This window comes from Calypte anna, chromosome 5 (genome assembly GCF_003957555.1).
Source record: "Calypte anna isolate BGI_N300 chromosome 5, bCalAnn1_v1.p, whole genome shotgun sequence".
In the NCBI taxonomy this organism is placed as follows: Eukaryota; Metazoa; Chordata; class Aves; order Apodiformes; family Trochilidae; genus Calypte; species Calypte anna.
Window position 1 is genome coordinate 15,176,672 of NC_044250.1, and position 14,725 is coordinate 15,191,396.

The window sequence follows — 14,725 nt, forward strand, 5'->3', positions numbered from 1 at the left end:
TGTGCTGATGGAGGGACAGTGGCTTCTCAGGGGGCAGATTCCAGCTGCAGGGTCACACCACACCCTCACAAGTCACTGTTCTGACTGAGCAATGTGGTTTAGACAGCAAGTTGTTCTCAGAACTACTCTTCCCTTAGCAGCTCAGTCTTTTTAGCATGTGGAAAGTATCTGGAGCTCACTTTCTGCAGAGCTTTCCTGAGAATAATTGATATATGGTGTTACATGATCTGTGCCACTCACTTTCCTTTGGCTCTTACGAACTTCTGAAAATGTCTTGTTCTTTTTTTTCCAAATGTGGCACAAAGTGTGACCAGTTTGATGTGTTTGTGGCTTACAAGAATCTGTATAAATCCAATGGGAAGCTCTGAGATGAGTCTGTTTTCTTCGGGCATGAACCAAACAGGCTCACTAGAGTAACCAAAACAGCTGCACTCTGACTTCAGAAAACTCTGAACTGCACCTTTAGGAAGTTCTTTCCTTGCCGTGAAGTTTTCTTTCTGAAGCTCTGCAGCTTTTAGTTTAGATTAAATTGTAAGCAGAAAAGGGTATGCAAGGCATTGTTGCCCACATCCCTTTAGGTTGTAGTTCAGTACCTCGTAGCATTTTTTTAAAATACAGATCAGAAGTGAAATTTTCCCACAACTCCAGGGTAATTTTTAAAGTGGGAAAATTCCCTTTGTTATTCAAGTGTAACCCTCTTGAACTTAATCAAGTCTGGCCTCTCTTGAGAATGTGTCTATTAACAGTTAGAAGAAATTCCATTTCAAAGACTCTTAGAGATAGATGCATACTGCTGATGTGTCGGGACAGTTATTTCCTGGTCCTGAAGCCTGACATTTGTGTTGGCTTAGCTGGGATACTTCCTGCTGAGAGGGAAAATTCTATGACATTGTCAGGAAATATTAACAGTGTTTATAGCTTGTTTTAATAACATATCCAATCTATCCTTGGAAACAACTGTTTCCATAAATTTACTTACTCTAGATCTAAAAATAGAGACGCTGTGCAAACACTTAATCCAAAACAAATTTTCACATGCCTGTTTTCTAAGGAACAGCATGCCATTAACAACCAAATAGATTGTTTTGCTTAAATCAACACACTTGCAGTAGGTTCTTGATTGGCTTTCAGTTGTGAATATTTTAGGATCTACTGACTGTGTTCACTGAAGTGCTCTGAGAAGGGAAACTAACATTTTTAAAATACATGCTCATTAAAATAAAGCTTATTTACTGATTATTTTATAATTTTATTTTATTATTTTATTTACTGATTATTGTTTTATTATTATTATTTTACTGATTATTTTATTTTAAAGCTTATTTTACTGATTCTTCTTTCCTTTTCCTTTTTCCTTTTTCCTTTTTCCCTTTTCCTTTTCCTTTTCCTTTTCCTTTTCCTTTTCCTTTTCCTTTGCTCCCTCTCCCTCTCCCTTTCCCCTTTCCCCTTTCCCCTTTCCCCTTTCCCCTTTCCCCTTTCCCCTTTCCCCTTTTCCTTTCCTGTTTGCCTGTTTTCACCTTGGTAGTTCACAAGAGAACTTCAAGAGAACTTCTACAAAGCCATTGGTCCTTTGCCCATTCTCTTCCTCTCCAAGCAAAGCCTCCCTTTACCTCACTTAAATCTTCATCTCACTCACTACAGGGTTTGTGGTCTTCTGTGGCCTTGTTTCAGCATAATGTTTAATTTGAAATCCTATCTGATCCCATATTTGCATTATGATTTTCACCCCTGTAATTTTTGCTTGCTGCCATCATTCCTGGTCTGATGTTGTCTGATGCCTTTTTATATTTGAATACTTTTCATTCAGGGCAAAAGACTTTGATGCAAGGCTTGGTATGTTCTTTTTATTCTTTTTTCTGGTCTCCATGTCAGAGCACCCCATAGGTGTTCTTGCTTTTCCATTTGTCCCTCTCCTGTTAATATTTCTGGCTCGCTGCTCTGCCTGCTTTGTTCTTATGTGTTCTTGTCAGATGTTGTAGAATATCAGGGTGAGCAAATTCCTTATTCTCCCTTTGTTCTGAGAACTGGCTACTATGGGCAATACATTGCTATTAATTTTTATGAGGACTGTGCAAAGGTTTCTCATTGTGTGGAGGAACTAAAACTAAGAACTGCACCTGTCTTGAATCAGATTTTTATTTTATTCTATCAACCCCCATCCTTTCTGCATCATTTGCAGAGCATCTTTTTCCTGATTTCCACAAAAAGTGTTCCACGTCTCAGAATGAACTTATTTACAAGGCCAAGTGTCTTCCAGATAATGTCACATTCTCAAAACTATCACATTTGTGTGTGATCTTTAGAGAAGAAAGAACAATGATTCTTGTTTTGCTGTTTACTAATCCTACTCCAATTAATGGGGTTTTCCTAATTTAGGAACATGTGTTTGGGAGTGGTATTTAGTTTTGGCACTTGGGAGCATAGGGTGTATTTCATATGGTATGCATTCATCCTCAGGGGGTGAATAAAATCCTGGGGGGTCCTGGAACACCAGACTGGATTCCTGATGAAAGGACTCTGACTCAGCAGAAAGATTTCCTCTGAGTTATAAGCTAACTGGAATTGAGACAAAATGGAGATCAAGGAGGAAAGTGCAAAATCTTGATAAATTAAGTGGAGATTAGGGGATAGAAGTAACTGACTGAATTTGGATCTGCTGAGTCCTTCCTTAGAGTTGTACAATCATTTCAAAAATAAGAATAATAATAAAAAAAAAAGGTTTGAAGGGGCCTCTGGAGGTCTTCCAGTTCACTCTTCTGCTCAAAGCACTGCTATTTGCAAACTTAGATCAGATGGCTCAAGGTGTAGCAAATCGTAGTAAACATAATACTGTGAACAGGAAAAAACCACAAAGTTTATTTAGTTTCAGAGCTTTCTTTTTAGGTGTTCTTATCCTAACACTAATGCCCTTATTACACTGAAGATCTGCAGTTGTTGTGAGTGTTCATCTTGCTACTGAGGCATCAGATGTTTTACATTCAGATTGTCACGTCAGAAATCTTTATATGCATACACACGTGTATATTAGTTATATTAAAAAACAGATTTGCATACATTAATAGCTGCTTAGCTAATAGAAAATGGCAGATTACAGTCTTCAGTTTTGCATGGGCAGTGTCACAACACTGAGCAATTCTTGTACATAGTTATTATGGACCTAGTTGTTAGATGCCATAAAGAAATAATACTGGGGTGTTAGTTTTTTATATCTATGTGAGATAAAAGAGGAAAGCAAAAATTGCTGTCAGAATATCTGCTGTCTTGTCCATCTGCATGTAAATTCTGCATGTGGTTAAAGCTTGTTTCCTCCTACAGAAATGATGCAGGCTCTGGGAGATCAGCAACTCCCCTATGTATTTTCTGGTGCCTCACTTGCCACTTGAAGTTTCTGATAGGAGATCTTCCAGCATCTTGCAACATGAGACCCTTAATACTCGTTTAAAAGGAGAATGTGTCAATTCTGTGAATCCCATAAAGGGTGAGGGGGAAGCTGAACTGGAGATGGCACGATGAGGCAGAGACTTATCCATGTACATCTCTAGGCATGACTTGGAGGCTTCAGTACAAGAATAAAGACATCTTTACTAATGCAACTACTGCCACTTAAATTCCATAATTACTGCTCTCTAATCTACACTTTTCATACAGATTAAGAGGATCTCAGTGTGAATGCCTTGCTAATCTCTTCATCTGAGCTGAGAGAAGAATGTGTATGCAGCAAGCAGTGAAATACAGCTAAAATACTGTAATTAAGGACATTGGCAGCATGCAGGCATTTTAAAAGGAGGATTGCACAAGGAAGTTATGTTCCTTTCCACTGGAAATTCCCTTTGCTGTGTGAGCTGCTGTAGGTAACCCTGCTCTGGCAGGGAGGGTTGGACCAGATGATCTTTCAAGGTCCCTTCCAACCCATAACTTTCTATGAGTCTATGAATGGATGTGGATGTAGTGTTTGCATACAGGTGTGTTAATAAAAAAAATAAGCTCACCACTTAGGAATTCATATCTCAGCCAAATTAACCATGATCAGCAAAGTGCACAGCTGGGAAGCTTCAGTGGCAATACACCCTGTGGTAACTTATTATTCAGATCCCACAAGAACAAAGTCCAACCACGAAGGGTTGGGTGCAAATAGAAAGTTTAATTTGGTGAACAGCAAATAGAAAAGCATTATGAAGTGACCTGGTGAAGATTTGGGAAGTCTGTTGAGAGAGACAGGGAGAAAGAGATAATGGTATCACCACCTGAGCATCCCATGGTGTCCCAGTGACTCTTCTGCCTGGAGTGGCAGTGAAGAATGAAGGCATTGGTGTTCCTTATATGCTTCCAGAGTTTCCCATTCCTCCCATGGTAGATTCAAACTTTAGGAATGGTTCTTCTTCCACATTTCTTACCCCATTGTAAGCACACTGGAGGCTGTTGTCTGGAGTGGCCCTTACCTAGCCCAGAGGCCACTTACCCAGGAGAGACAGCTCACTGCCAGCTTTATCTGTGTGAGTTTTTCAGTCACTGTGCTTATCAGGAGGCTGTTGTTCAACTTGCAGGTTTCTTGTTTGAGGCAAAAGCCTGACTGGAACCTCACAGCTTTTCTGGCAGCTGCATGCAGCATGCTCCTCACTAATACATCTGCTTTTCTTAGAGTATGTGAACAGAATAGGGAACAGAGAATAAATCAGTTGTGTAAAGCAGCTTTTATTGAACAGATATTATTAGCCAATTAAGGATTTTAGAGAAAACTGCAAGTGGGACTTGATTGGATTTCCCAAAATCCCCAAGTGACTATTCTGCCAATTGTGAAGCTCTGCGAGAACTGAATATCTTTTGATATTTTTTACATTTCATTTTACATTTCAATTTTTTACATTATTGGCTCTACTTTTCTGCCAGAGAAAAAGCTGTCTAAGGCAGAGCATGCTCTCCAGTTAGATGTTGGCCATTTTCACAGATTCACAGAATCCTTGAGGCTGAAAAGGAGCTTTGAGATCATCCAGCCCCATCCATAACCCAACCCCACCCCATGCCCACCCCATGGCACTCAGTGCCACATCAGCTTTTCCTTAAACACCTCCAGGGATGGGGGGATGGGGACTCCACCACTGCCCTGTGCACTCCATCCCAATCCCTGATCCCCCTCTCCCTGAGGAAGTGCTGATACCCAACCTAAACCTCCCCTGGGGCAGCTTCAGGCCATGTCCTCTCCTCCTGTCACTCATTGCCTGGGAGAAGAGCCCAGACTCCCCCTGAGTACAACCTCCCTGCAGGAGCTGTGGGGAGTGATCAGGTGCCCCCTGAGGACAGGGGGAGGATGAGATCCCAGTTCCTGCTGGCCACACCATTCCTGATACAAGCCAGGACCCCACTGGCATCCCTGGAAGAGGGAGCGTTGGAAGAGAAGAGAATATAACTGTATGCATCTTCTGTGCCTGGATTTTGAAAGAGAACAAGGAGCAGAACTGTGAAAGGAGTTTGTCCAGAATGCAGCAGGGAGGAGGCCAATGTGCAGGGAACTCACAGACAGGAAAGTAAAAAGGGAAGCACTCCTTGTGGTGCTGGGACCCTCTGCTGCTCTGCTGGTAAAGTGCATGCCCTAAGCCCAATGCTGGTTATGAGACATCTCCCTATTCTCATGATGTAGGCTCCTAGCACTATTTTGATGGGGGTTGTGGTTATTTTTCAGAAGCAGCTTCCTTTCATGTCAGTAAGCTTGTGTCCAGCAATGCAGGTGCACAGCTGTATGCCAGGCTGTCAGATAGTTCTTGTTTCTCATGTATTCTTGTGCTTTTTGACAGACTCTGAAATCTGCTGGAAAGGATTACAGCAAGATGTGTCCTGCAGTGAGGGATCATGTGTTTACTTGGAGGGACAAAGCAGTGTGTAGCTGGTAGGCTTCCTGCCTTTGCAGGAGGAAAACTATTTTTGTGGGGGCTGCATCTGGGGTTAGAATTTGGATTTCTGTATGCCACTGGGGAGGGACTGCCAGGTTTTCATCTTAGACCTTCATTTCTCATACTCTAGTGGGGAGACATGAAAGTCTAGAAGCTTTCTTAGGCTCAGCCTGCTTAAAAACACAATTAAAAAAAGTAAGATTAAAAATAATTTTTAAACACAGTGTTTTCAAGACAATTCAGAAGCAGCTGAAATATTTGATCAATTCTGTTCTTAAGAGTCCAAGTCAAGACTTTACAAACTGAGGCAGCCTTTTCCAGAAACAGTGCCTATTTAAGCTGTCATCTCAGTTACACTCAGCCTGTGCTTGGCCCTTTGCAGTCACTTGTGTGCAATACAGATTTTACTTGTTGAGCAGCAGTGTTGCAACTGCTGTTTTTCCTGCAAAATGAAGTGGATGTTCCTATGGCTATTTTTTCTTTCCAAAACTCGTAAACAGGTGTAATCCTACACATTCCCCTCTAATTACTATTTCTACCCTTATTAAACAAAGTAAAGAACGTTTTACCTTCCTAATAATAAGAAAGCTTTTCTCCTGTACGTGGAGGTTCTTGAGTGACTTCTGCTTTATCTTAAGCAGAGGGGCAAAAGGCAGATGACAATACTTCTCAGCCTACGCAGCTGATTTCGTATTTGAGGAAGAGACACTGATGATGCCAGGGTCAGCCACTTCTTTGAAGCAGACTTTTTGAGCCCCACATCCTAACCCTTTTGACACAGAAAACTAAAAAATTAACAGTTGTATCACTATGCATAGCATGAGCTCTTTCAGGCAGTTTTTGCAAGAGAAACGTCTTGTTTCTCATCTCTCAAGGAGCATTTCAGACTCCTCTGTGAACCACTAGTTTCCTCCTGGTCTGTTTTGTTGAATTCTTGCACGGGAGGATCCGCTAAGCAGCCAAAACTGATTGAAAGGAGGTGGTGGCACATACAGACTGGATGAGGGAAGCTGGGGAAAAAGGAGCTGGGTCACATTAGAAAATAACAAGGGGTGGGAGCAATCGTAACGTGAGATGGCTTCAGCTGCTTGTGGAATTGCAGCCTGGTATCTTAAGACTTCACAGCCTTGCTGTATTTTTCACTGCCTGTCCTAGGGCTGCCCCCTCTCTCTTTGTGTAGCTCCTGCTTGTTTCTGTCATCCTGCTCAACTCTGAAAAGGCAAAATCTCAATGTATGTATCAGCATAGACTTCAGGATATTAGGAAAGATCCTGCATTCATGCATAAAACCTCCTCTCTGAGGACAACACCATGGTTGGTCCATTTGGGTCACTTCACCCATCCTCTGCTCCCCTTGTTGTCCCCAAAGCAGGTCCATGTCCATTAAACTCAGAGTGAAATCGTTGCTCTGGTATCCATGTCTGTGCAGAAGGGGATCAGGGTGGGATTACACAAAGCAGACTCAATCTCCTGAACTGCCAGTGCTACTTTCATTTCCAAAATCATGAGAAAGAACCTTATCTCTAACACTATTTTATCATTCACACCCAGGACTGGTTAACCAGTTCCTTGCTTCCATTAAAGTGGCAATGCTCAAAAATGTCACTGCCCATGCTCAAAGGGTCAGGGGCTTTTTGTTATCATAGAGTCACAGAATCTGCTGAGTTGGAAGGGACCCATCAGGATCATGGAGTCCAGCTCCTGTCCCTGTGTAGGGCACCTGAAGAATGACATCTTGTGTCTGAGAGCATCATCCAAATGCTTCTTGAGCTCAGGCAGGTTTGGTGCTGTTGTGCTAGAGCAGTGCCAAGGACTCCAGAGGCTAATGTAATCAGTAAATCCTTATTTATGGCCTAGAAGCATGTAACTAAAGAGGAATTTGTTCACACTTCTTCCATTGCCCAGTCATCCTCTGGGTGAAGAACCTTTTCCTAATATCTAGCCTTAACTTCCCCTAGCACATCTTCCTATGAGTCCTATGAGGTGAGGCTAAGGGAGCTGGGGGTGTTGAGGCTGGAGAAGAGGAGGCTCAGGGGAGACCTCATCACTCTCTACAACTCCCTGAAAGGAGGTTGGAGCCAGGGGGGGGTCGGCTCTGCTCCCAGGCAACTCTCAGCAAGACAAGAGGGCACAAAGGGTCTCAAGTTGTGCCAGGGGAGGTTTAGGTTGGAGATTAGAAAGAATTTCTTTACTGAGAGGGTGATCAGGCATTGGAATGGGCTGCCCAGGGAAGTAGTGGATTCTCCGTGTCTGGAGATCTTTCCAAAGAGCCTGGATGTGGCACTGAGTGCCATGGGCTGGGAACCACGGGGGGAGTGGATCAAGGGTTGGACTTGATGATCTCTGAGGTCCCTTCCAACCCAGCCAATTCTGTGCTTCTATGATTTTATGACTCCTACCATTCCCTCAGGTTCTATCATTGGTTACCAGAGAAAAGAAGTCAGTGCCTGCTCCTCCTCATTCCCAAGTGAGGAAGCAGTGAGCTGTTATGGGGTTTTCCCTCAGTCTCCTCTTCTCCAGGCTGAACAGACCCCATGCCTTTTGCTGCTCCTCCTGTGGCTTTCCCTCTAAACCCTTCACCAACCTCCTCTGGACACTCCAGTAGCTCTTTTGTCCTTTCTGCACTGTGGCACCCAAAGCTGCTCACAGATCTCAGGATGGGGCTGGGGCAGTGCAGAGTGAAGTGGGACAATCATCTCCCTGGCCCTGCTGGCACTGCCTTGCTTGGTGCACCCTAGGACTAGGTTGTCCCTCCTGGCTGCCATGGCACACTGTTGGCTCTTGTTCAGTTTCCCATCATCCAGAGCCCCCAGATCCCTTTCTGCAGGGCAGTCTCCAGCCTCTGGCTGCCCAGGGTCTATGAATATCCAGGGTTACCATGTCCCAGGTGCAGGATTCAGCACTTCTCTGTGTTCAGCTTCACACCATTGGCAGGTGCCCAGCACTCTGCTCTGTCTGGGTCCCTCTCAGGACCTCTCTGCCCTCGGGGGTGTCAACTGCTCCCCCTCATTTGGTGTCATCTGCAAACCTAATTAGTAAGTCTTCAGGTCTTGCATCTAAGTCATTTATGAATATATTAAAAGGACCAGGCCCTAGACTGGATCCCTGTGGAACCCCAGTAGTGACCAGTTGCCAGCCTGATGTGACCCTTTGAGCTCCACCCATCACATTAAATGTTTGTCCAGCTGGGTGCTGGGCATTTTATTTAGAAGGTACTGTCACAGACAGTATCAAAGGCCTTCCTGAAATCCAGAAAGATTGCATCAACTGGCTTCCCTAGGTCAGGTTACCTTGGGTTACCTTGTCATGTAACTTGTTAGTAGGGGTTACTTGTTAGTTGCTTGTTAATCACTTATAGCAGGGGTCTCTCTGGCCTATGGGTGGGTATTTTAATATGCTAATAGCTCATTGCTATATTAATGGTATGTTCATGCAGTGAATCCAGGTACTCAGTGTTTCTCTCCCCAGTGCTCCAGGCTGTAACCAAGGTAAGTTGTGGGGGTTGTGGGCAGTGCTTCTTCCCATGCCTGACAAGCTCAAGGCCAGGCTGCTGGCTATTTGGGATGTGTTTTTCTCTAACTGGAACCTGGGTTTGTCTCATTTTTACTGTTTTATTGTTATGTGAGCCCTATTTTTATTCTGCATGCCTCTTTTGTTTTCTTTTATGTGATTTTTCTCCAAATGTGATTTTTTCCTAAAATTTGTCTTATTTCAGTCAGTAACTGTCATTACCCCCATTGTAATTGCCACATCAATAGGCTGGCAGTTGGTGGTGGTGTCTCAGGCAGTCTCAGGTCATTACAACTATTGGCAATTTTTTCCTGGTCCTTTCAAACAAGGACAAAAAGCTCTGTAAGAGTAGAATAATTTGGAGCTAAGAGGAAGATCTCAAAATACTAAGTTTGTCTCAATGTGATCACCTGTCGAACCAGTTTGACCCTGAGTATTTATTGATAAAGCACTGGTTGAAAGCCTTTCTACACCTTTATGCTCTGGTGTCACCTGGTTTATTGCATGAGAATATGCATCTCTCTCTCTCCTCTTTACAGAAAGTTTTGACAGGGGTGGATGATCTGCAGCAAGTGAAGACCCTAGAGATGCGAGTGGATACCAGAGAGAACACCTTGGGAAGCTTTGGTAAGAAAACATTCTCTCTTTTGCTCACTGTCTCAAATTTTCACTTACTGTGTCTTGAAGCAGGACTGGAGACTCTAGATCATCAGCTTGTGTAAAGTAGTGTCCTGCTCAGGAGCTCTTGAAACATCATCTCCCTGGTACCTCTCTTTCCTTGACCTCTGTTTTCTTCTGTGAGGCTCTAAATAGGACTGAAGACTGGCAGTGGGGTGAGTGACACTAATTTTGTCTAAAGCAAATTAGTGTGAACAAATTCCTCTTTAGTTACATGCTTCTAGGCCATAAATAAGGATTTACTGATTACATTAGCCTCTGGAGTCCTTGGCACTGCTCTAGCACAACAGCAGCCAAAGTTTGGTTTCTCTCCACTGGTGTGGTCAGGCTGTTCATGCTGCCAGCAGCCTCTTTGCTGTCCTCTGCTGCCTCAAGCTCTTGCTGAATGATGTACTAAAAGAAGGTTCTATGTGAGTGTTATTTTTATGAGGCCTGAACAGTCCTAATGCTTGTTATTCAATTCTGTGTCATCATCACTGCACTGGGGAAGTAAGGAAGTGCCAAAGGAATTCCCTTTGCAGCAGAGTTAACACTGAGAATATGAAATTTCCTGTTTTTGGCAGTCACATTCTGTCATGTGGATTCCTGCCACAACCAAGTCCATCTTCTGATAGGATGAAGCTGAGTAAATACTGCAGGTTAATATTTTCTTGCCAAAAGAAGTCACGTCCATGAAATTGGGTGCTGCTATTTTCAGCCCAAGCAGTTAATTTTCATGTGACAATAATGTAGCAGCTGATTAGCTTTAGTGGGATTTTGGTGTTGATTTGTCAGGAATGGCTAACCAAGTACAGTGAGCACAGGGCTCATCTTGAATTATATAGCTGCTTTTTATTGATGTTTCCATTTATTTTAAAATAGGTCTCTTTCTAAGAGGGACTTGATCATTTAAGGTATATTAAAACTTTTTTTTATTTTCAGAGATAATAATCTATTCAGTCATGTTTCCTCCAGTTGGTAAAAAAATCTCATAATGCCATTTCTACAATACTTGAAAGTGATGCTTCCATTCCCGTGCCATTTCACATTAGCTGTGACAAACTACCACAATTTACACCAATTTCTTCCCTTTCATTTCCATATGAATTCCTTTCTTTCTGCTCTCCATGATCAGGCATTTGCAACTTTCACAGAGCACCATTCCCCTGTTGCAAACCATTTCCATCTTCTTTCTGTCCCATCCTCCTTTGTGGGTTTTCAAGACTCATCTGATTGGAGCCTTGGACACCCAGCTCTAATCTCACACACCTGGCTCTGAGCAGAAGGCTGAGCTCAAGACTTCTGTCTGTTCCCTCCAGCCTGGACCACTCTGCAATTTGGTTATTCTGTCTGCATTCCAGCCCTGACTAAATTGCTTTTTTTTTTTATTTAACCCTACTCTCACTGTATTCCTCAGTTGAAGAAGTTGGGTAGGAGATTCTCTGTCATCAGAGAACTATTTGGTTGGATGGTCAGTTCATATTCAGTAAATAATATTACCTCAACTGTTTTTATTTGTGAAGATAAAATAGGCTGTGCAAGCTCTTAAATGGCCAGGTAAAAGAGTTGCAAGCTCCTAGACTGTACAGAACTCAGTCATCAGGAAACTTGCAGCACTCAAATCGCAAATTTACACCACGATTTCTTCTTGGGAAGTGTTTCAATGTTTGCATCCAAACACAGGCTGTAGCACAAGCACTGAGGGCTACATTTCCTTTAGCAAGATTTCCATAGTGATTTAAAACATGTTGCTTGAGGTTCTTTTTTCTTAGGCACAGGCTGTGGGCTAAAACACAAGAACACTGGTATTAAAATATTTTAACCTGATCAATTTTTAAAATAAGGAAAGTCTTTGTGCCAGAGCTTGAGTCTCAGGCTAAGCAGGTCTTGGGGTAATTGTTTAAATCTCTGGTTGTTTTTAGTGCATTTTGCTGAGGGAGGCAAAACCACCCTGGCAAGTCTTGTATCTACCTTTGCAGATCTTGCACTTATGTGCTCTTTAGCTGTATATAGGCTTCACTCTATACTTAAACAGATGGACTGTTTCCTTTTCATTAGCTTAACCCTTCAGTTTTGATTGCTGACACATCTGGGAATGCAACCACAACCAGCTTGAAGTTCCAGTGGAAAGCTCTGGTCATTTTAAGACACTCAGTGATTGGAAAGTTATGGTCATTTTAAGACACTCATAGTTCTCTTATTTCTAAGTTATTTTAATAGCTACAAACCAAACTGCCCACAGTGCTGTTTGTAGGCATTTAATTGTTGCCTGCTGCTGGCCAGGCTAAGCTGATTATGTGTCTGGAGACTACCACTTCCCTTGCACTTGTTTTATCAAGGAAAATCTCTGCTGAAGGTCGAGTAGTAGGTACACATTACTTTTCATGCAGGGTCAGTATTTCATTCCTTTTGCTCTGTTTGTTGCTATTCCTGATGCAAAGCTGGGAGACTTTTCTCAGCAGCCACCACTGCGGCCAGAGGAGCTGGTGGCCAGGGCAGAGGTTGATGGTGCAGGTCCCTCTTGTGCACACACTGATGTGGTACTAACTGGTACTGAGAAGGTGCCACAGCACCTGCTGCAGCAAGGATTGGGCAAGCACATACTGAAGCACTGAGCAGAGAGTTAAACCCTGCACTGATGTATTTTTTGGTAAGACCCGTATTTCAGACAGAATCATAGAAGCATTAAGGTTGGGAGAGACCTTCAGGATCATTGAGTTCAACTGTAATCCAGCTCCCACAACCTCTAAACCATATCCTGAGGCACCACATCTAAATGCTTCTTGAACAACTCCAGGGATGGTGATGACTCTACCACCTCTCTGGGCAGCCCTGTCCAATGCCTCACGGCTCTTTCAGTAAAGAAATTTTTCCTAATATCCAACCTAAACCTCTCCTGGCACAACTTAAACCCCTTTCCTCTCATCCTGTCACTAGTTACTTGGCAGAAGAGACCAACACCACAACTCCCTTCTCCACAGCTTCCCTTCAGATTCCCTGTAGAGAGCATTAAGATCTCCTCTGGCCTTCTCCAGACTAAATAATCCCAGTTCCGTCAGTCTGTCCTCCTACAACACACCCTTCAAGCCCCTCTCCAGCCTCATGGCTCTTCTCTGGACATGCTCCAGGACCCCAATGTCTTTCTTACACTGTGGCACCCAGAACTGAATGCAGTGCTTCAGCTGTGGCCTCACCAGAGCTGAGTACAGGAGCACAGTCACTTCCCTGCTCCTCCTGGACACACACATACAAGCCAGGGTGCTGTTGTCCTTCCTGGCCACCTGAGCACACTGCTGGCTCATGCCATCCAGCAGAGCTCCCAGATCCTTCTCCACCAGGGAGCTTTCCAGCCACTCTTCCCCAAGCTTGTAGCATTACTTGGGATTATTGTGACCAAACTGCAGGACTCAGCACTTGGTCTTGTTAAACCTCACACCACTGACCCCAGCCCATCAACCTGACCTGCCCAGATCTATCTGCAGTGCCTCAAGCAAATCAACACTCCCACTCAATTCAGTGTCATCTGCAAAGCTGATGAGGATCCACTTGATCTCCTCATCCAAACCAGGTGCTGTGGTCTTATGTCCAGTTGCATTGCCCAGTTCAGCCCAGAAACGTGCAAAAACTGCACATTTAGAGCATTCATGGAAATAACATCAAGGTGGTGTATCCTGCTTGATCAAACACAACCTAAGTTAAACGTAGCCTGTTTAACTCAGGTGTGAGGTTGCTTTTGCTAGAAGAGTGCAGCCTGTGTTCACATGTCTGTTTTGTGCTGCAGGATCAACAAAACCTGTAGGTTACCTGATGCCAATGCAAGTATTTATCTGTAATTTCTTTTGTGTATGTTTTTTGGTAGCCCATACTCCAGAAAGCTTAAAAAGTCAAGCCATGATTATTTCTTTTTATAACAATAGAAAAACAAGCTCTATGATGCTACCTAAAGAATACATCATAGTGTAAACAAGTGCTATAAGTGCTGTACCTTGCAGAATATAATAAAAACAGCATCTAGGTTGTTTTCTCTGTACTCCTAGCCAGCTATCTAGATGCTACACGCTGGATCTGCATCACTGGTGTAGTGGAACATTTAAGGCAATGTTGTTGAGTGAAGCAGTGCCCTGGTTTAGGCCAGGATAGAATTAATTTTCTTTCCTGTAGTTTTGCTTTCAGCTCAGTCTCTTGTAAGCAGCTGGACTTGCTGGAATGAACACGCAGTTTCTCAGTCGGTGCCTGCTGTGGGACTGCTAACCCTGGGTGTTTATAGTTACTGCTGGACAATGGGCTGCAGAGCCAAGGGCACTGCTCAGCTCTGAGGAACATCTTGTGCTCTGGAAAGAGAAAAGGAGGAAAGAGGTCCCACCTGTGACCTCCTTTAGGGAGGAGCAGACAAGAGAAATGACCAGAACTGACCAAACAGAGGATTCTGTCCCATAGATGTCACACTCGGGATAAATTTGAGGGATCATGAGGTTAAAAACCCTTCACCCTTCTTTACCTCTTCAGCATCCTGGGAGGATTTTGCCCATTTGACTGCCTGTAGTCTGACTCCCTGATACCCTGAATCTGTGTGTTCTGCCCCCAGCTCCTGTTTGCTGACTCCAGGATTCCAGCCTGGACTTTCCCAGGGCTGCCCTGCAGTCTCAGTGGTGACATTGGTGTTACCGGGGAAA

General features: G+C 43.5%; 1 protein-coding gene across 6 annotated transcripts in view; it reads left to right on the forward strand.

Moving 5' to 3' along the window:
• LRRC56 (leucine rich repeat containing 56) overlaps positions 1-14,725 on the forward strand; it is a 65,103-nt gene that overhangs the window by 12,951 nt on the left and 37,427 nt on the right. For 5 of the 6 annotated variants that reach the window (XM_030451259.1, XM_030451257.1, XM_030451258.1 and 2 more), the window contains one exon: positions 9,935-10,022. In XM_030451259.1, coding sequence (XP_030307119.1) covers positions 9,935-10,022 — 88 coding nt within the window. Of the gene's footprint in view, positions 1-9,321; positions 9,374-9,934; positions 10,023-14,725 lie in introns of all 6 variants that reach the window. The other variant, XM_030451260.1, reaches the window with a different exon arrangement.